This window comes from Natator depressus, chromosome 7 (genome assembly GCF_965152275.1).
Source record: "Natator depressus isolate rNatDep1 chromosome 7, rNatDep2.hap1, whole genome shotgun sequence".
Classification (NCBI taxonomy): Eukaryota; Metazoa; Chordata; order Testudines; family Cheloniidae; genus Natator; species Natator depressus.
Window position 1 is genome coordinate 24,611,831 of NC_134240.1, and position 21,525 is coordinate 24,633,355.

Below are 21,525 nucleotides of genomic sequence, written 5' to 3' on the forward strand. Positions count from 1 at the left end.
AATTTGCAGATATATCAACACCTGACAACACACCTTTCAAGATCCCTGGGTCCTATACATGTCTATCACAACATGTGGTCTACCTCATCCAGTGCACTAAATGCCCCAATAGCAATTATGTGGGCGAAACAAGACAATCACTATGCTCTTGAATGAACTCACACAGGAAAACGATAAGACAAACACACCACATCATCTACGAGTGAACACCTTTCACAAAGCATTCATTTGATATCTGACTTATCAGTCCTCATCCTCAAAGGAAACCTACACAATACTTTCAAAAGAAGAGCCTGGGAGCTTAATTCCATAACTTTGCTAGACACTAAAAATCATGGACTGACTAGAGACACTGGATTTATGGTTTATTACAATCATCTGTAACCAACTAACAAACCCCTCCCAGCTCTCCCCGCACAAGACTGGAAGGGTGAAAAAGGGCCACTTCACTTTGAATGGTCCCTTGAAATGTGTTAGCTACTTATGTTAATCAATCTGTTCTACCTCATATTTAGTAGCGACACTCTGAGGGCAAATTTATACTTAAAATGCTGCATCAGCACAGCTGCACCAATGCAACTGCACTGCCCCTGCAGCACTTTAACAAAGACACAGGCTTCTCCTGTCAACATAGCTTCCACCTCTCTGGGAGGTAGAATACCCACTCTGACGGGAGAAGCTCTCACATCAGCATAGGTAATGTCTTCACTCAGCGCTACAGTGGCACATCTGTGTCGCTGCAGCACTATATCCGTAGTATATACAAAACAAGCCCTTAGTTTCCCAGACCTGAAGAAGAGCTCTGTGTAAACTCAAAAGCTCCTCTCTCTCACCAACAGAAGCTGGTCCAATGAAAGATATTACCTCACCCATCTGGTCTCTCTAATTTTAACTAGTAATGACAGTTTAGATTCCCATATTCTGATACAGAAGTTGAGATTTAGAAACCAAATCACACTAAAACAGAAATAATTTCCTATACTAAGTAATGCTGACTTAATTGAATCACTTCAGAATAGCATGTTAAACCAAGTTTCAAAAAAGTACATTGTTTTCATACATTAGAAAACAATGATTTAATAGGATGAATTTCAATTTGATGTTTAATTCACAGTATAGTAGTAAATATCCAAGAAGTACCATATAAAAAGATTTAATACGAAAGTTCAAAAATCTATGTTTTATGAAATACAATAGTGATTTTGCACCATGATTAAATTCGGATCATGTATTTTTACTTGATACTAAAAAGTTCGCCAAAACAGAAATTTTAAAAGCATGTCTTTTGTGCATGAAAGTAATATTTTATTTCATCACCTAATCAAATTAAAAATAAAACATGGCATCTGAAAAACAATTGTAGAAGCAATTACAAGTAGAGCTGGTTGGAAATTTTCCAACAAAACCATTTCTTCAGAAAACGCTAATTCACTGTAGTGAAATGTTTTGCTGAATTACAGATTTGACAAAAAAAATTTCTGAAACACAGGCACGTTTCCTATTGGAAACCACCATATATCTCCAATTTGCCACAAAATTTCAGTAAATTGCAACGAAAACAAAATGTGTGAATTCTGAAATCCATTAATTTTGTTTTAAAATGTTTTTCATTTATTTGTTATGGGTCTTCACATAGCTTTTATCAGTGCTGTATTCAGGGTATTTGATTTATATTACAAGAGGTGATATTTCCCATTTATGGGGAGCCAAGACCCATTATTCCTGTCACAACAACTTTATAGGACAGCAACAGGAAAACTGTCAGAAGACTGAAATCTAAGGCTGCAGCTGCCAGTTACCAACCACCACCCTCTCAAACTGCAGGTAATTTTTTTTAATTAAAGGAAAAACAGTCTGGTTCAACCCTTCTGCCACTGCCAGGGCCATTCACCAAAGTTACTACAGCCCCAGAATGGCACCTTAAAATCACCTTAGCTTGGCTAAGAAGCAGAGAGAGAAAAGCTGGTTGAGAATAATGATTTAGTTGGGGATTGGTCCAGCTTTGAGCCGGGGGTTGGACTAGATGACCTCCTGAGGTTCCTTCCAACCCTGTTATTCTATGGTTCTATGATTCTATGAATAAGCAATTATGCAGTTCCACAATAGATGTCCATTTATTTGTGCTTCTCCATTTTTCAAACCACTTTGCAACTCCCACATTCATACTGCAAGAATTTGAGTCCATGTAGTTTGACCACTTCACATTACTCCTGGGGGAATTCTGCAGCACTGTAGTTGGCCTTCGGTTAGTTTTGTTATGATCTTGCTCAGAAATGGGAATTTTGACACTGGGCTGTAGTTATCTTGAAATGATGTATCCAAGGTTGGTTTCTACAATTCTGGTAAAACTATTGTATGTTTGAAGGAGGAAGGAAGGATTCCTTCACTGAAGGATTCCTTTGCTATTTTGGTCAGGAGTGGCACTAGCTGTTCATAGCTCTCTTTCAAAAGCCAGAAAAGCTATGAGTTGGATTCACAAGTCATGGGTCGAGACTTCTTTACAGTTTTCAGAACCTCTTGATGTGTGAATGTGCTGAACTCTGGGAATGCAGATGGGCTGTTGGTTGGTGGGTACAGGCAGAGCATAACATGCTGTTCGAGAAGTCTTCCTAAATGTACATGCTCTTTTCTGCAAAGTAAGATGATAATTCTTTGTGCTCATTTCTGATGTAGGTTGTAGGCACTCTGGATTGATGAAACAGTTTACCACCCTGGATAGCTCCTGTGGAAAATCAGGGTACATAAAACTGAGGTCACTGTGCAGGACCTGAGAGTCTTATTAATTCCACACCACAGGGATTCCTTTCTCTAAGGTTACAGGACTAAGAAGAAGATTTGACTGATCCCACAAAGAAGCTTCAGACTCAAGGAATTCTACTGACACTCAGACCAGCTGTGTGGGAAAGATTCTTCCCTATCCCAGGTTAACAGGACTAAGAAGAAGCAGTAAGATTTCACTACAGAGATTATATTAAAGAATAGAAAGAGAAATACAATAACTGGAAGTTGTCTTGTAGTGTCTACACTCTTTCTAGTCAGACCTCAAGTAACCTTATTTTGGATTTTAATTAAGTAATGCTATATGCATATTTCTCATTTATAAGTCCACACCCATTGGCCTAAGAAAGCCAATAACTCAAAATATCAACAATTGCTTAAACTTGTTCCTTTCATATCAAACAATTCTAACAGCAGGCCTGCTTAAAATAAGTGCATCCTTGCTCCTTGGAGAATTACTGAAAGAGTGATATGTATTAGAGGGACTAAAGAATAGATAACTGATTATTGTAAGTAATTGTACTAAGAAATCTGGGTGATTTATATTGTTCCTTGGTATAGCTGCTTGGTCCCTGTGATGTCCCATTCAGGATCGCAGAACTGTGGGCCTCTGTGTTAGCACTCTGTCTTAGTAAGAGTGAGAGCTTTGCTGCTGCTAAGCTGTGTGTCAGCTTCCTGACACACCAGTCTGTCTACCTTGCCAGCAAACTCTTCAAGACTCCACCAGTCTAAACTTGGCCTTGCAGGTAACTGTCAGTGAATCCCAGTTCCCAAGCTCCCCAGAGCCTGCAGTGTCCATTCCCTCTCCAAGAAATTATGTTGGCTGTCTCCAAATTGAGAGCATGCATCAGCGTGTTAGGGTAAGTGAAGATTCACATTTCACTTTAATACACAATACTGTGATATTCTTGTTTTATTACAAAACTAAGTTTATTAACAGAGATTTGAGTGATATTGAGCAAGAGAAAAAGAGACAGGTATACTTACAAACAAAACAAAAAATAGGGACATGCATTCTAGTGACAAAAATGTAATCTTAGCAAGTTAAAATTGCTCAGGCAAAGATTGTCTTTCTTACTGGCATATGCAGCCCTCCAGGCCAGGGGACCCAATGTTCACAGAATCAAAGGGTGTTGGTTCCCTTTGTTCCTGGAGTCACGGATAACTAAAATGCCTTTTTTCTCCCCTTATATTACCCAAAGTTCACTGTCTTTGTCTCAAGAGCCAGGAAGGATTCCTGGGGTACAGACTCTGTCCCTGCCATCTGTGCATTAAGCTGCTGCTTGTTCACTTTGTTTATTGTATATGTAAATGTACTTTCATTGTCCTCTTCCAGTAAGCCAGTAAGACAGGTAAACCAACATGCCTTTGTCTTGGGCAGCCTGGGTTTATGCACTCCCAAACATATTTTAAAAATATATTTCCAACACACACACACACACACAATTTTGTACACAATCTGTACATACATAATGCCATGATTTTCAGGACCAGTGAGACATCAGTTCACATATGTTAATTTACATAACACCTTTTAGATACATATTATGACAACACAGTGCTGGGGCAATCAGTGTGTCAGGCCTGATGCGAGTTACAGTATGGCAGGCTCTCTGCCAGTTGGCACTGAGGGGCCCCAAAAGTCACAGCCACACTTTTGATTTTTGTTAATCACTTACAAACCTGCATGTGTATTTTATGTTCAGTACGTGCCTAGCACATTTGTTTGATCTAAACTTGATTGATGAACTTTTGATTGTTTATTCACCAAGAAGCACAAGAGTACACAACTGTTGGTTAGGTAAGAATTACCTTGTGTACTCATCTGAGAAATACCGTCCAAGGTAAAAGACTTTGAAAGAAATTAGTGCTAAAATTCGTAAACTAATGCTCCCTGCACTCAGAAGTTATCCTAATTAAATTCCATCCTAATATTGGCTATAATACTTACCAAATTGGCAAATCTAGTTTGCTAGATTTCAGTTTTTAAATCTAAATGGCACCTCAACAAATTCATAAAAATGACTCCCATTCACACTCACAGATGCATAAAAATATAGGTCTTCATGTAAAGACACAAAAACACAGTTTACAAATCCAGTTTTCCATTCTATTTATTTTTCTGAATACCACTATAAAATTAAAACCATTCAAGTTCATATAATTTAATTGTGCATTAACAAAGTTTCCAGTTATGATACAAGTTCATACCTCTATGCTTTTATCTACCCGAGCAAAGCATACACAACAGTTTATAACAATTTTAACATATATATTTGTAATTTGAGCATAAACCACCACATATAAAAGGTCCTCACCAAGAGAACGTTCTCCTCTCCCACTTTTGTCACCCCACTAATTTCACACTTGTGTGAGTGCTGCCTTTTAATTATATTACCAGTGCATATTAGATTATAAATGCTTTGGGGCAGGGATCTTATATGTTACGTACGACACATACCTATACAGACCTATATAAATCTACATGTGTTACATGTTATTTATTACAATAGGAATATACTTAACAAGAAACCTCATAAAATATTCTAATTTCCGTAGATATTAATAAATACTTGATTATACTTACTCTGACCGTAATCGGGCTTCCATACCATCCGGTAGAAATAGTTTTATTGTGGAGACTATACATCCATGGGTAACTGAGAAAAAATAAGAATACTGTGAGTCTTAGTAATCAGTTAATAAGACATTATTTATTTAATGGGAGTGCAAACATGGTTTAAGGAAATATGCAGCTATGTTACAATCAAGGAACTCTGAAGTGGATGAGCAACAGAATGAAGGGAAAGTCTTTAAGCATTAACCCCTAACATCTGGGTCTGCCTGCTCATACCTCCCCATGAGAAAGCAAAAAGCTGCCAATCAGAAACTTTAAGACTTGATGCCCTGTGCTGATTCCTGACCTATAGTGTAGTTTCAATTCTGCATCTTCCACACCCAATAGTACCTACACAGTTTTTTTTTCCAGATAACTAGCTCTCTGTAGACAAGAAAGTTAATTGCAGATTTCAAAACACAACACTGACAACATGAGAGACTAGGCAAAAAATGGGAGTATGTCTTAACTGAATTTAGGTGACAGGAACGTAAATTCTGGAAATAAGGAGAATGTCGAACACCATCCTCTGTTTACTGGGTAGCTTTGTATGAGTGTATCTGGAGATTAGAAGTTAACAGGTAAAATAAATATTTCTACGTTGCCAGACATGAATTTATAGCACCTGGGATCTGCTTAACAATCCCTGTTTCCAAGGGGACAAAGGAAGGTAGCACAGAGGAGCTATTTGTTTATGATCTTCCTAAGGATGCACTTCCTGAAGGTTGCATCCAAGGACAGAGAAAGAATTTCTGCGCTGGAATTCTTGTAGAACTATGTAGCAAGGACCATGAAACCACCCTTCAAAGCCCTCTCACATTTCAGAGAAAGAGGAAGACACAGAGAGGAGTAGGGTCTAATTACCCTTGAACTAAAGATACTAAAGATACCACTTAGACTAAGATAAGGAAATCCAATTTCATTTATACCACATCAGGAACAAATCACTCTCTCAGATATTCTTCAGAACTTGGTTTTATCAAGAAAGATCTTTCCATGGCTCTGCAGATATCCATAAAACATCTGCATTTTTCTGTATGATTCTTCAGATTTGGGAAGTGAAATCTCCTGGGTAATAGGGATGGGAAGGTATGGACTGTTCGAGACATTTTCTTATAATAAACTAATTATGAATAAGCACAGGATAGGTCAACTAAGCACAAAATCACTCGCCTAAAAAACACAAATTATAAATATCAACACTTATTAACTTTGAAGGCTTAAAGGGGGGAGGGATAGCTCAGTGGTTTGAGCATTGGCCTGCTAAACCCATGGTTGAGAGTTCAATCCTTGAGGGGGCCATTTAGGGATTTGGGGCAAAAATTGGGGATTGGTCCTGCTTTGAGCAGGGGGTTGGACTAGATTACCTCCTGAGGTCCCTTCCAATCCTGATATTCTATGATAATTTCAGAGATATGGTGAACCTGGATTTGAACAGAGGGGAACAAATGTTTCAGAACAACATTAAGACAGCTATCCAATGGAAGCTGGAACTAAGGGAGAGGTAACCCAACAAGAGAGTTAATTCTTCCTTGGTCTATCAAGTTCCAAGATACGAATGTTTAGAGAAGTATTTTCTTGTCTTTAGCATCTGTCCTCATTAAGAGCCACCTGAAAAATGTTTACATTTATTTGTCAGAGAAGACTGGGCAAGAGTTCAGTTATCTTCATGAGATATGTCAAGTCACCAGAAGACATTTGTCCAGGTCTGCAATTCCTTGGCTTTGGACTCACCGAAAGAGCAGGGAATAGTCTTGGGAATTTAAACCCCACTCTTTCTAAACCACTAATCACAAAAAGAATGCATAGATATATTCAACTATAGGGGAGGAGTAGTCAAATGCCTTTCTCAGCACAGAAATAAATCTGTCAAGTACACATTTAGGAAGTATTGCTTTCAAGGGGAAACACTGACCACATTTGAAACTAGAGACTGCAGAGACCTTACCTTCAGGTAATGTTCCCAGATAGCCCTTTGGGAGTTTACACAGATTCTAAAGGCAGGTCTACACTTAAAATGCTGTGCTGCTGTGACACTTCAGTGAAGATGCTACTGTACCAACAAGTGAGCTTCTCCCATGGGTGTAGTTAATCCACCTCCATGAGAGGCCGTAACTATGCCAATGGGAGGCCATGCTGGCTACACTGGGGGTTAGATTGGTACAACTATGGTGCTCAGGGGTGTGGATTTTTCACACCTCTAAGCGACAGTTATACTGATGTGAGTTTATAATGTAGACCTGACCTGACACATTAGGAGGTGGCCAAGAATTTGGAATGTGGATTTTACCAAATAAACTAAGGAATCATTCTACTGCAGGATGTATAAGAAGATAAATTATTTTCCAAAGAAAGAACACCATTTGAATGAAAATCTTTTTGAGGAGGGTCCTCTAATCGGACAATGACTGCAGAAAGTTGTAGGACCCTGAATCGGAAGCAAGTGCTTTGAAGTCACCCATCTTAGACTTTCTATTTCTTTCTTTCAATTCAGAATGACTGGAAGAGAAGTCTGGAAAGCTCAAGTAATGGCAAAGTCAATCCCAGGGCTTGGCTGACGTGGTATCTAATGGATACTAGATGGACAGGAAGGAAATAATTTGCTTTAGAGATAAGTCCAGAAAAGTAGATTTCTGTTCCCTCTATATCCTGTTGTGTTGAGAGGTCTGAGAGACCAGGGATGGGCCAGAGGAAGAGGGCATGCTTAACAAGAGGAGTAGATTACTGCTTTAGAAGTATGATGGAGATGCAATCTCTGGCTCGCAAAATCAAGTTGCAAAAGGAGAACTCAAGGAAGACAAAGACATTGCAGAGTACCTAAATGAATTCTTTGCATCAGTCTTCACTGCAGGGATTGTTGGAGAGGTCTCCAAACCCAAGCCATTCTTTTTAGGTGACAAATCTAAACTGTCCCAGATTGAGGTGTCAGTAGAGGAGATTTTGGAACAAATTGATAAATTAAACAGAATAAGTCACCAGGACCACATGGTATTCACTCAAGAGTTCTGAAAGAATTCAAATATGAAATTGCATAACTACTAATTGTGATATGTAACCTCTTGCTTACATAAGCCTCTGTTTCAGATGACTGGCAGATAACTACTGTAACACTGACTTTTAAAAAAAGAAGGCTCCAGACGCAATCCTGGTAATTACAGGCTGGGAAGCCTAACATCAGTACCAGGCAAATTAACTGAAACTATACTAAAGACCAGAATTATCAGACAGATAAACATGATATGTTGGGGGAAAAAATCACCTCTACTCTTGTAATGGGAAACCATGCCTAACCAACCTATTAGAATCAATGAGGGCATCAATAAGCATGTGGACTAGGGAAATCCAGTCAATATAGAGTATTTGGACTTCAGAAAACCTTCGACAAGGTCCCTCACCAGAGCCCATCAAGGAAACTAAGAAGTCATGGGATAAGAGGGAAAGTCCTCTCATGGATCAGTAACTGGTTAAAAGATAGGAAACAAAGAGTAGGAATAAATGGTCCGTTTTCACAATGGAGAGATAAACAGTAGGGCCCCCCCAAGAATCTATATGTGCTGTTCAGCATATTCAGCTGGAAAAGGGTGTGCACAGTGAAGTGGCAAAACTTACAGAGGATATGAAAACCCAAGATAGTTACGTTCCAAGCTGAATGCAAAGAGTTACAAAGGGATCTCACTAAATTGTGTGACTGGGCAACAAAATGGCAGATAAGCACAAAGTAATGTACATTGGAAAACATAAACCAGAGTGGATAAAAATCAATGATTTAAAAAAAAAATTGGATTTTTTTATTTAAGTCAGATTTTTTTGATAAAACGCTTTTTGAGGAAAATACCTATCTAAAGATAGTTTTAATTAAGATGCATTATAGCTCAAAGATATCTCGTCATGGAATAGGGATTATAAAGTGTAATTCTATAGTATGAGACAATATTTTCCATGTAATGTTCACAAAAAGTTTTGTAAATGAGTTCCAGTAGTTCATGGATTAGGGACCCCATTTTGTGGGGTTCCATGGGCTTCTGTATAGATTATTTAGGTTAATCTTTCTATCTACCCAATGGGACTCAGTGCTCAGTCTAGAAGATACTATCAGAGAAGCTTAGTTTTGCAGTTCTCAAACTGTGGATTTGTGTCTCCAGAGATAACATGCTTGTTAACAGCAAAAATGTTTTTAAATAAATAAAAATAAATAATATAATATAATATATAGAGAGGTGAGAAATAAACAGACCTCAACCCTATTGTCCCTCTGCAAATCTGTGTACACGGTCAATCCCTTACCTCTCTCTAAAAGTGCAAAGTTTCAAAAAGTTCAGTGAACAGAAGACTGTTGGGGGCGGAATAGATCTGGACAAGGAGAAGAAGAAAAAGTAGAAGTAGTCAGGAGATAAATGTGAGAAGGGAGGGACAGGCAGTGGAAACAAAAGTGAAACTGTTTGAGCAGCATATTCCAGAAGTCTTGAGGTCTTTTTGAGTGTAGCCTTCATTGATTTGAGATCTATCATACCATTCTCTCACTAGAAGGGAAAACCTATAATGGAAGCGGGCTGTAAGAGAGACCCAGTTTGGGAATATTTTAATGAAGTTCCTCTACCTGTAGGTAAGACAGGCATGCATGCAAAATGCAAAACAGTGCAACAAAGAAATGCAAGGCCTGGTTGCCCAAATGAAACAACATCATGAGAAGTGTTCCTTCTCAGGAGGAAGCTGCGTTGAAGATGATGAAAGGAACATTTCTGAACATGCAGGACCTTCAGGTTGGTAAAAAAAATTATTTCATACTTCTTTCTTAAGGACCGCCCGTCTTCCTTCTGGACTATTCTTGAATTCTCATGTTTGAGCAAAAAATATAGTTGTTACTCTATGGATTCAGAGACTGTTGAAGTGATAATCTCACTTTTAACAGCAGTAGCTTTTTCAGCCGGTGTAGAAAAAATATTTTCTTACTTTGGACTAATTCATTCCAAATTGAGAAATTGTTTGGGACCTCAAAAAGCAGGAAAGCTCGTTTTTCTTTTCCAGATTATGAACAAACAGGAAAATGAAGGTGAAGATGACTGAGTTAGCTGCAGAAGCCAATAGTTTAAGTTTTTCATGTTGACCTCGGCTGACAGTCAATTGAAATTAAAAAAAAAAAAAAATTAAACTATTTTAGTTAAAAACAATTTTAACAAAAACAAACCTGATTTTAAACAACTTGAACGTTTAACTAAATTAAAAAATTCATATGCTTGTTTTGTTAAAATATTATATGTTTGCTGCTGAAGAAGAAAATCCAGAATACATAATGTTGTTGTTTTAGTTTAATAAAACAATTTAAATTTCTGTCTGGTGATGTTCTCCTCCTAATACAGCATGGCAAGAAAATGCTCCAAATATTAATGATTAACCTGTTGAAACTGGAGATAGTTCACCTCCCAATGACTTCATAAATATCTGCTTCAATTACCTTTGGTAAATGAAATAACCAATCATTCATTTTCTGATATAGCTGTAAAATTAATCTGAAACGTTTTCAAAATAAATCACTTAATAAATTTATATTGTGTACCTTCTAAAAATGAAACCTACCTCTATCTCCAAGTTGCGAAGAATATGAATTAAGGTTATAACAACCAACAAGAATACACTTTTATGTAGAAATCCATTATTAAATCGAGACTTCCTGACTAGTGATCTAAATCATGATTTAAATCCATTTGATTTAAATCAAATCCACCCTGACAAACCCAATTATACGGTCTAAATTAGCTGTGACAACTCAAGAAAGAACTTCAAGTCATCGTGGATAGTTCTCTGAAAACATCCACTCAATGTGCAGTGGCAGTCAAAAAAAGCTAATGTTTGGAATCATTAGGAAAGAAATAGATATAAGACAGAAAATATCATAATGGCACTATGTAAATCCATGGAACACCTATACCTTGAATACCGCATGTTATGGTCACCCCATCTCAAAAGAGATATATTAGAAGTGAAAGAGGTACAGAGAAGGGCAACAACAATGATTAATGGTATGGAACAACCTTCATACAAAAAAAAGGTTAAAAAGACTGGGACTGTTCATCTTAGAAAAGAGAAGACAAAGGAGCGATACAATAGAGGTCTATAAAACCATGAATGGTATGGAGAAAGTGAATAAGAAAGGGTTATTTAGCCCTTTACATAACACAAGAACTATGGGTCACCTAACAAAATTAACTGGCAGCAGGTTTAAAGCAAACTTAAGGAAATACTTCTTCACACAAAGCACAGTCAACCTATGGAACTCGTTGCATGGGGATGTTGTGAAGGCCAAAAGAATTAGATAAGTTCATGGAGGATAGGTCTATCAATTGCTATTAGCCAAGATGGTCGGAGACGTAACCCCATGCTTTGGATGTCCCCAAACCTCTGACTGATAGAAGCCAGGACTGGAAGACAGGGAATGGATTATACAAAATTACCCTGGTCTGTTCATTCCCTCTGAAACATCCAGCACTGGCCGCTGTCAGAAGACAGGATACTGGGCTAGACAACCATTTGTCTGAGCCAGTATGGCTGTTCTTATGTTCTAAACAGTAGCAGTGGGATGGTGGCAGCAGCAGAGGGTGTCAAGCCTCGAACCATCTGATTAGCCAGCTACTCTCACAGACTACCAAATGAGAAGTATACAGAAGAAGGTAGAGTCTAGTCTATAAACAAATGGTGGCATAGCATTCAAAGCACAGGAGAAATACAAAAACAGATACCCAAATACATGAAACAGCAACTTTGCCAAGTTTCAATAAAACAAGCTCACCAATCAAAGGTTTAGGTCATTATTCTGACAATCACTGAAAGTGGAAGTAAAGGGTAACTAGTGCTGCTTAACTTGTTTTGTAACTTATTTGCTAGTTCCTCAGGTGCAGAATAACGATTTTGAAATGTCTCTGTATAAAATGAAGATGTAATTGCACAATTCATGTTCAAAAAAGAAAAACAGATAGCCACATAACATTCCATTCAGTTACTCAGTGAATGAATGAATGAATGATCAAACTTAAAGGTGAAGCATAATAAATTTTTGTGTTTTGTAGCTCAGGGCCATAGCTAGAGCGGGGCGAGTGGGGCAGCCATGCAGGGCACAGAGCCAGCAGAGGTGCAAAAATGGGGCAGTGCACAGGATCGGGCCCTGAAGTATCACCCCACCCACCGATCAAGCCCAGCAGCACCTCCCCTAATCCCCCCCCGCGGGGCGCAGGATCAGGCCCAGTGGCATTGGCTGGAACCCAGGGTGCTCATCGCTGCCCTTCCCTCTTTCCCCCCTCTGCGATCGCAGGCCCAGCAACCCTGACTGGAGCATGCTCTCCCCATGTTACAGACAGGCACAGCACTGAGTGCGCTGCTTGGCTCATACTGGACATGCTCACATGAACCAAGGATGGGAAAGCTTGAGATAGCAAATTGCAACAGGTGTCCCCTCTATCAGAATCTTCAGTGATCGCATAATGTTCTGTGAAAGTATGGACAGAGGCCCCAATCATTGCTCTATAGATTGGGGAGATGGGGGTATCCCTATGGAATATAATTGAGGTAGGAACTGATCTCATGGAGTGCGTATGGACGGAAGCAAGATGCGCCCTTGCTAAGTGATTAATGCAACTAGAGACCCATTTGGATAGTCTTTGAGGAAATATCACAGAGCTTTTGGATCTTTCTGTGGATGAAAGGAAGAGTTTAGGGGATTTCCTGCAGTCCTTAGTCCTGTCCAAGTAGAATACTAACGTCCTTCTAATATCTAGCATATGCACAATTGTCTCCCAGTTGTCACAATGTGATTTTGGGAAAAAACAGGGAGATGGATCTGTTGATTCATATGGAAAGTGCAGAAAAAGTAGGGAGACACTTGGGATATGGCCTTAGAGGAAGAGTTATTTATTTATTTATTTATTTTTAAGACAAAGACCATGAATGATGGGGGCCGCTATTTCTCCTTTGTGCCTAGCTGAGGTGATGGCAATTACAAATGCTGTCGTCATGGACGGGAGTAAGAGAGAACAAGTTGCCCTGGACTTGGAGGGAGGTTTAGTCCAAGCCCTGAGAACTAGATTAAAGTCCCAGGCTGAAGTGTGTGGTCAAAGGCGGTAGAGAAGGAAGAGGGGGCGTTTGCCCGTGCAGTGCTAAATAGCCTCGAGGCAGACCATGAGGGAGGGAGAGCACATGCGCAGGCTCAAAAGGGACACTGCTACCAAAAATCTCCGATTAGAGGTGCAGGGGCACACAGACACCTAAAGTGGAGCACCCATAGGGACACTACTCTAAGAAGAATATAAATAATCGCTATAACAGAAAGCAAGCCATCACTAAACAAAGCAACATGCAGAGAAATGTTGATGGTGAGGAACAGAGAAAACATGCACTAAGTAGGGAAAAAGTGAATAGGCCTAGGTGCTCACCAATACATAACATAACCTAAGAAAGTTATGCTCTTCAATAAGGGAAAAAAAAAGTTTGGACGAACTCATCTCTGGCCTATGTCAGGGATTCTAGCTCAACACTAGGAATTTGAGGAATGAATGCTTATACTACAACCCAATAGGGGCAACATTACCTTTTTACATGTGGAATTATTTGGATGAACCAGACCAAAGTGGAATTCTTCTCTATTGGGAAAACTGGTTACTCAAACAAAATAGCCTTTACAATAAAAATGGGTTATAATGATGATATCTATATATATCCAAGGGTTTTCAAAAGCACAATTACTACTCTTTGCCTGTACAATCACTACATTATCAGCATGCAACTGTTTTTCAGAAGGCGAAGATGACTAGTGTCTGTATAAGATGCTATATAAATATCAGAATGGAATTTAGTTTTAAAGGAGTGTCGCTATTTGTATATGGCATTTTTGTCTGCATTTTTCCTATTATTATTATGAATAATATTATAGTAAACTAAAAGAAATGAACAAAAGAAAGTATTGTTTCCATTTGTTTACTATGTGCATTTTAATAGCCCTTTGTGTTTTCTGTATAGTCAGTTCATTTTGCTGCTGTTCAGCTGTAGCTCCTCTCATGTGCACTGGCATGACAATGTCACTCTCATTCATGCTTTGAAGGGACCTCATGTGTACGTTCTTCCCCTAGAACTGCATTAGGATGTTCATTAGTAACAACAATGCAATGGGTGGGGTTTCTATGTTCAGAGTCTCCTTATTGTGGACTTCTGCATAAAGCTAGGGATGAACAGGAGACGGGAAGGCAGGAGGGGAACCCTACCCTTCCTCACTCTCCAAGTCAATGAATGGGGGCAGGGACCACATTTTGTGATATCATTGGCTGACCCAGTCTCCTCCTTACTGGAAAGTAGCATGAATATCAGCAAAAAAAATTATTGCATTTTAAAAGATAAAAAATTTCAGAGCACATTATATAAAGGGTATAATATAAAAATGTTTTTTAATACATCAATTTCAAAAATTCAAGTGACAGTGTTCCTTTAAAAACGTTAGCATAAACACCTAACTTGTCAATTTACAACTGCGTCTATGTATGTACTCTTCACTTGACTTAAAAATATTCCTTAAGGCCTAAGACAGGGTTAAGTTTTCAGCCCCAATTTTAAATGGGAAGTTAATCAAATTAATGACAGACATCTGTTCTGAATGCCAATTTCTCCCCTCATATACTGGTCATTGTAAATGACTAAAAGAATGTATGCGTTAATAAGCTTTTAAATAACTTTCCTTCAAACAACCCATCTTTCAAACAGCTTAGGTTTACCAAAATGAAATTTGTGAAGTGACTGGATTGCAATATAGTCTAAGACAGGGGTCGGCAACCTTTCAGAAGTGCTGTGTCGAGTCTTCATTTATTCACTTTAAGGTTTTGCGCGCCAGTAATACATGTTAACGTTTTTTAGAACGTCACACTCTATGGGTCTATATAATATAGAACTAAACTATTGTATGTAAAGTAAACAAGTCTTTCAAAATGTTTAAGAAGATTCATTTAAAATTAAATTAAAATGCTGATCTTACGCTGCCGGCCCGCTCAGCCCGCTGCCAGCCTGGGGTTCCATTCACCGAGGCCAGCAGAAGGCTGAGTGGGACCTGCAGCTGGGACCCCGGCTGGCAAGGGGTTGGCAGCCAGAACCGCAGACTGGCAGCGAGCTGAGCGGGGTCGGCGGCTGGGACCCCAGACCAGCAGCGGGCTGAGCAGCTCAGCCCACTGCCACTTAGCCCACTGCCGGTCTGGGGTTCCGTCCGCCAGCTCCTGCCAGCCAGAGTCCCAGCTGCCAGCCCCACTCAGCCCGCTGCCAGTCTGGGATCCCAGCCCTGCCCACATAGAGTGGGTAACTACCTTCTCCCTGGCTCTAGCCCATTCTCTTCCTCTCTCTGCACTGAGCACAAGGCTGGGGGTGAAGGAGTAGGCTGGGGGTTGGGGTTTAGGATCTGGTCAGGAGCGAGAATGAGGGAGGGAGCTCAGGGTTGGGGCAGGAGATTTGGGTGTGGAGTGCTTACCTGGACCACTCCCATTTGGTGCAAGGGTGCAGGTGGGAATTGGGGTGTCTGTGCAGGAGCTCCCGTTTGGTGCTCAGGGTGGGGGTGGGATGTGGGGGGTGCAAGAGTCAGGACATGGGGGGCTGGGTATGCGTGGGGGGGTGCTGGAGTCAGGGCTGGGGTTGTGAGGGGATGCAGGGGTCAGGGCAGAGGGCTGGGAGTGTGTGAGGGTGGTGCAGGGGGTCAGGGCTGGGGGCATGGGCTAGGGTCGTGGGGGTGCTCCCAGCCCCCTGCCCAGAGAAGCTCACAGCAGGGGGCTGGAGGGGATATGCCCTGATTCCAGCCCCCCTTCCCCACCTCTTCTCTGCCTCCTCCCCGGAGCAGCGAGCATGCTGCGGCTCCGTTTCTCCTCCTCCCGCGCAAGGGCCATCAGCTGATCGGCAGCAGAGAGGGAGAGGAGGAGGGGCAGGAACCCAGCACAGCGGGGGAGCAGGGAGCTTGCTTGCCCTGCAGCAGCAGCCGGCAGGACCAAGCTTCTTCACCCTGCCCCCATGGGGGGGCGGAGAAGAGAGGGCCGGGGCGGGCAGGATTTTTAATGGCATGCTGCTGCCTGCCAGGGTCCCAGCCACCGGCCCCGCTCAGCCCGCGGCTGGCCTGGGTTCGACAGTGGGCTGAGCGGGGCCGGCGACTGGGACCCGGCAGGCAGCAGCATGCCATTAAAAAAAAAAAATCGGCTCGCGCGCTGTCTTTTGCGAGCATGCCATAAGTTGCCGACCCCTGGTCTAAGATACTGTGGTATTTTGAAGGAAGAACTTAAAACCATGAAAATACTTACTCTTGCCATACTTGGAACACATCTCCTTAGTGCATTCTCCAGAAGATTTTACAGAATTTGTCTTAATTGTAGATATTGACACAAGTCTCTGAGACTCACCTTTCTTTTCACAACATGAAAGTTCAAAGTGTTCTCTTCAACTAGCTCACGTGGCCTTTTGATTGGACCCAGATACTCCAAACTCTAGCACCTGCTCTTTTAGTGTAAGCAGCAATTTTTGGCAAAAATAGAACATTCCCAAGTTTATTTGCAGTCGAGTGTACTCTATGGCAGTGGTCTCCAAAGTGGGGTGTGCGCACCCCAGGGGGTGCGCAAGACCAGCCACGGGGGTGCGCGGCAGGAGGAGCGCCACCGGCACAGTGGCAGCAGGACTCCTGGACCTTTGATTCTTTGGCGGCAGCTCGGCTCTCCCTGCTCCATCTTCGGCGGCAGCTCGGCTCTCCCTGCTCCATCTTCGGCGGCACACCGGTAGCAGCATTTTTTTTTTCTGCTTCCCCAGAGCTGGCCCTGGGGGTGCGCGATTCAAAAAGTTTGGAGACCCCTGCTCCATGGCACAGTGCATTCTACATATTCCTGGAATGCACTATATATGGCATTCATTGATCGTAGATCTAATGGCATTTTAAAATAATTCCCAGGCAAGTCTGTAATGCATAAATGTTGCTTCATTTTTTACCCACAACACTGATTCCTCATCAAAATCAGGTTTGCAGAGGACTGAAGGACACTTGATGAAATTTTAAGTTGGGTAAGTTATTAGATAAAATTATTCAATTCAGCAAAGTGGTGCTTAAACGTCATTCTACTTTTTTTCGTTTAATACAAAAAAACCTAAAAATGTTTAGTTCAGAAAGAAACTCAAGAGATATATATAGTAGGAACGTTTGGGATGAAAGTAAAAAGCAGAGTTCATGTGGATGACCTTTACTCCCAGCCTATTCTGAAAGTAATTTACAGCCCTATAAGACCCTTTTGATGCCTTGATGAATTACTCCCCAATTACTTAACATATTCCTTAATTCCCTATTAAAGTTTAGTCTTCATATTTTAGTGCCCAATATAAACTGCAAGGCTAGAGACACACACTTACAAACATATAGGAGGAAAGAACAAAAAACACTAAACAGCAGAATGAATTCATAATCTCATCCTATTCACCTTATGACCTTTAAAATTTCTGCTATTCAGGGATACTACTGAGTAAGATACTATCTCATCTGCAGTTAATCCAGTAGTTTCCCTCAACTATCAATTTATCTTAATACTCTCTTCTTCCTAATATAAGGTTTTTGAATATCATCTTTATAAAGAAAGTGAAGAATTCTGGTACAACAGTAGAGACTAACTTTATGCTTCCACTGGGGCACTTACATTCTCTTGCCAAACTTTGTGTTGCTGAATAAATAATTCATGCAGGATTCTTTCCAAGAATTCTGATGTGTAAATCACCTAACGGGCACTCATTTTCTTAAAAAATTTCTGAGGCTATGTATTATAAGCCTATTATAAGCTCATGCATAGAACAGGGGTGGGCAAACTATGGCCTGGGGCCACAGCCAGCCCTTCATATGTTTTAATCTGGCCCTTGAGCTCCCTCCAGGAAGCAAGGTCTGGGGCTTGCCCTGTTCTGGCGCTCCAGCTGGGGGCTTGCCCCACTCCATGCGTGCTGTGGCTCCACACGGCTTCCGGAAGCAGTGGCATGTCCCGCCTCCAGCTCCTATGCATAGTGGCAGCCAGACAGCTTGGCGCGCTGCCCCCACAGCTCCCATTGGAACCACAGCCAATGGGAACTGCAGGGGCAGCACCTGCTGAGGGGGAAGAGCGCCAAGCCACCTGGCTGCACCTTCGTGTAGGAGCTGGAGGGGGGACATGTCGCTGCTTCTGGGAGCTGCTTGAGGTAAGTGCCACCTGGAGCTTGCACCCCGACCCCCTCCTGTGTCCCAACCCCCTGCCCCAGCCCCGATCCCCCTCCGAACCCCTTGGTCCCAGCCCGGAGCACCCTTCTGCACCCTCAACCCCTCATCTCCAGCCCTACCCCAGAGCCCGTACCCCCAGCCAGAGCCTTCATCCCCTGTACCCCAACACCCTGCCCCAGCCCAGAGCCCCCTCCTGCACCCTGAATCTCCTCATTTCTGGCCCCACCCTAGAGCCCGTACCCCAAGCCGGAGCCCTCACCCCCTCCCACACCACAACCCCCAATTTCGTGAGCATTCATGGCCCACCATACAATTTCCATACCCAGATGTGGCCCTCAGGCAAAAAAGTTTGCCCACCCCTGGCACAGAATAAGCCTAACAGAGAACAAGAAATGACAATCACTATTAGAAAAATTAGCTAAACTGTACATAAATGCAGAAGAAAGGGGCTAGGGGCAGCAGGTCTACCAATTAACCCAGAGATGCAGCTTTTATCTTAATACAGGACTTTCTCGAGTATGCATGCTTATAGGAGAGCGTGAGTTCGAGTTGGAGGATGAAGCATTTCTTTTTCATTTAACAGTCCCTCAGTTAGCAGCAGCATATCTCTAGCTTTCCATTGTCTTTTTATCCCTTTCCCTCTCAATTTCAGAGTGCTCCCAGCAGCAATAGCAGCAGGGGGAGGGAAAAAAAAAAAAAAAAAAAAAAAAAAGAAAGAGTCAGCCAGCAAGAGCCTCATCAGTTTCAAACTATTGCTGACCATGGTATCAAGAAATACTTTATGCAAATGACCATCTGCACCAGCACCATCCTCATCCTACTGTTTGACAATACTGTGGGATTCTCCTATCTGGAGGGTAAAAACATTGGTAAAAACCACACAGGAACCCCTGGATTTCCCTACAATACCACAGCCTATTTAAAACTTTTAAATTTGTTTGTTTTTCCCACTGAAGTTTTCTGGGTAATACAATGTTCCCAATAAGTACACTTGATAACTGAAGTTAAAAATAGAAACTAAAAAAAGGTGATCCGTACCCTTACCTTTCCGCGTGTTCTCTGTCACATCTACACCAAACTGGATGATGTCACCAGACAGAATCTCACATGGTGGGCTTTCCTCAGATCCTCTACTCAATCTCTGACTGTTTATGAAGGTACCATTACTACTCTTAGTGTCTTGAAGATAGAACTGTAAAGAAAGAAATTACACTGCAATAAGTTTTCTGCAAGAAGAAAGTTTGATTAAATGGAAGCTACAGACAAATTCCATTCTACTGTAGAATGTCAAGTTAATACACAAGCTAGGAATAAGAAATACTTCTGTTCGCAAACTTCACATTTTACATTATGTTTATACTTGAATTTTAGTGTGCTTTAACACACACTAATGTGTGTTAACGAACCCTACTGTAAATTCAAGCATAGCTGCGACACAAACAATTGTTGCTAGTTGTGTTTAAACAGGTAAGTATGACTAGCAACAAGCATTTTTGCAGTATCTATTCTAAAATTCACGATCATGTCAGTTAACACATCTAACCCTTAAAGTGGTTAAGACATCTAACTCTTAAGAAATCAGTGTTTCTATGATACAAATAAGCTAGGTTGTACAACAGGGCACTGATGGTAAAAAGAAAAGCTTGGGAAAAAATGAAGACTCAGGAAACAGATATGGGGCCAAGAAGGTGAGAGAAGCAAGCCCAAATGCAGAATGGAAATACTGCTGCAGAGGACCAGCTCTCAACTCCTCCCAAATATTTAAAAAAATACTGACCTAGAGATAGGCCATATTGAGGCATCTAAGGGTGGGATTTTCAAAAGCACATAAATGACTTAGGAGTACATTTACAAGTAACTTCAAATGTTGAGTACAGACTAGTCAAAACATTTTTTGATTTTTTGTTCTCATGCTAAGCATGTTAATAAGGCCCCTTTACTTGTCGATTGTCTATTTCAGCATAAATATAAAGTCTAAGTATGAAACCTCTGAAGAGAATAAAATTCTATGTAAAATCTAAAATCTATTAATTAGAAAACTAAAGAAACAAGTACAAAACAAACAATTTAAGATTATAAAATGGGAAGAAAACTTACTCCATAAAAATCTTATTTATATTGAAATGAAATTCTTTACATTTTTAATCTTACAGAGCTGTACATGAGAATGATGACAAAGTGTTATCAGATATACAATTTAACTAAAAAAACCCTCCAATATTTACATTTATATTAACCTTAGGTGTTACAAGGTGGTGTTTTCAAGTGGAAATGCAATTTTTAAATTGGTGTCCCCCCAAAAATCAAACCCCAAGAAGGTTTTAGTATACCAAAAGTTTCTAGTGCAGACCTGGCTTTAGATGTATTCTTTGAATTGCAGTATTTAGTAATTAGTCTCCATGAAGAAACATCATTAGAATGCTGTGGTTTCAGGAGCAATTTCTGGTTATGTAATTTTCATATCCCTCAAATTATTTCACTACATTTATTAAACAAGTATAAAATTTGACCAGTTTGCATGACACATGAGCATACTTTTCAGCTATTAATCTCAAACACGGGACTATTTTCTATAATTATGCTTTTGCAGTTTTAGGTTTTATTTTGGTCTGCTGGTATGAAAGGCATCTTCACAGATTACTATTGCTCCACAAGCCTCATGAAGGCTGAACCAGCAGACTAGGGCTTGCACAGTGCAAGCTTCTTCTGTTCTTTGCCTGTCTTCCCCTGGGCTCAGAGTTGCTCGTAAGTGCTAGAGTCAGGTCTTTGATTAAGGCGCAGGCTCAGTCCTACCAGTGCCTGCCCTCTATCCAGAGCCATCCCTTGGGTAGGGTGAATCAGGGCGACCGCTCTCGGCCCCGCACTTTAGGGGGCCCCATGGGCTGGTGTGATTGGCCGGCACGATCGGTCC

The 21,525-nt window shown here is 41.0% G+C and overlaps 1 protein-coding gene across 29 annotated transcripts in view; it reads right to left on the reverse strand.

Annotated features, from left to right (window-relative positions):
- The window catches only part of SLMAP (sarcolemma associated protein), a 163,129-nt gene that overhangs the window by 74,560 nt on the left and 67,044 nt on the right, over positions 1 to 21,525 (reverse strand). For 15 of the 29 annotated variants that reach the window (XM_074957700.1, XM_074957701.1, XM_074957708.1 and 12 more), the window contains exons 3-4: positions 19,653 to 19,806; positions 5,366 to 5,438 (exon numbers count right to left, since the gene is read on the reverse strand). In XM_074957700.1, the coding sequence (XP_074813801.1) occupies positions 5,366 to 5,438; positions 19,653 to 19,806 (227 nt within the window). The remainder of the gene's footprint in view (positions 1 to 5,365; positions 5,439 to 19,652; positions 19,807 to 21,525) is intronic. The other 14 variants (XM_074957718.1, XM_074957710.1, XM_074957714.1 and 11 more) reach the window with 1 other exon arrangement.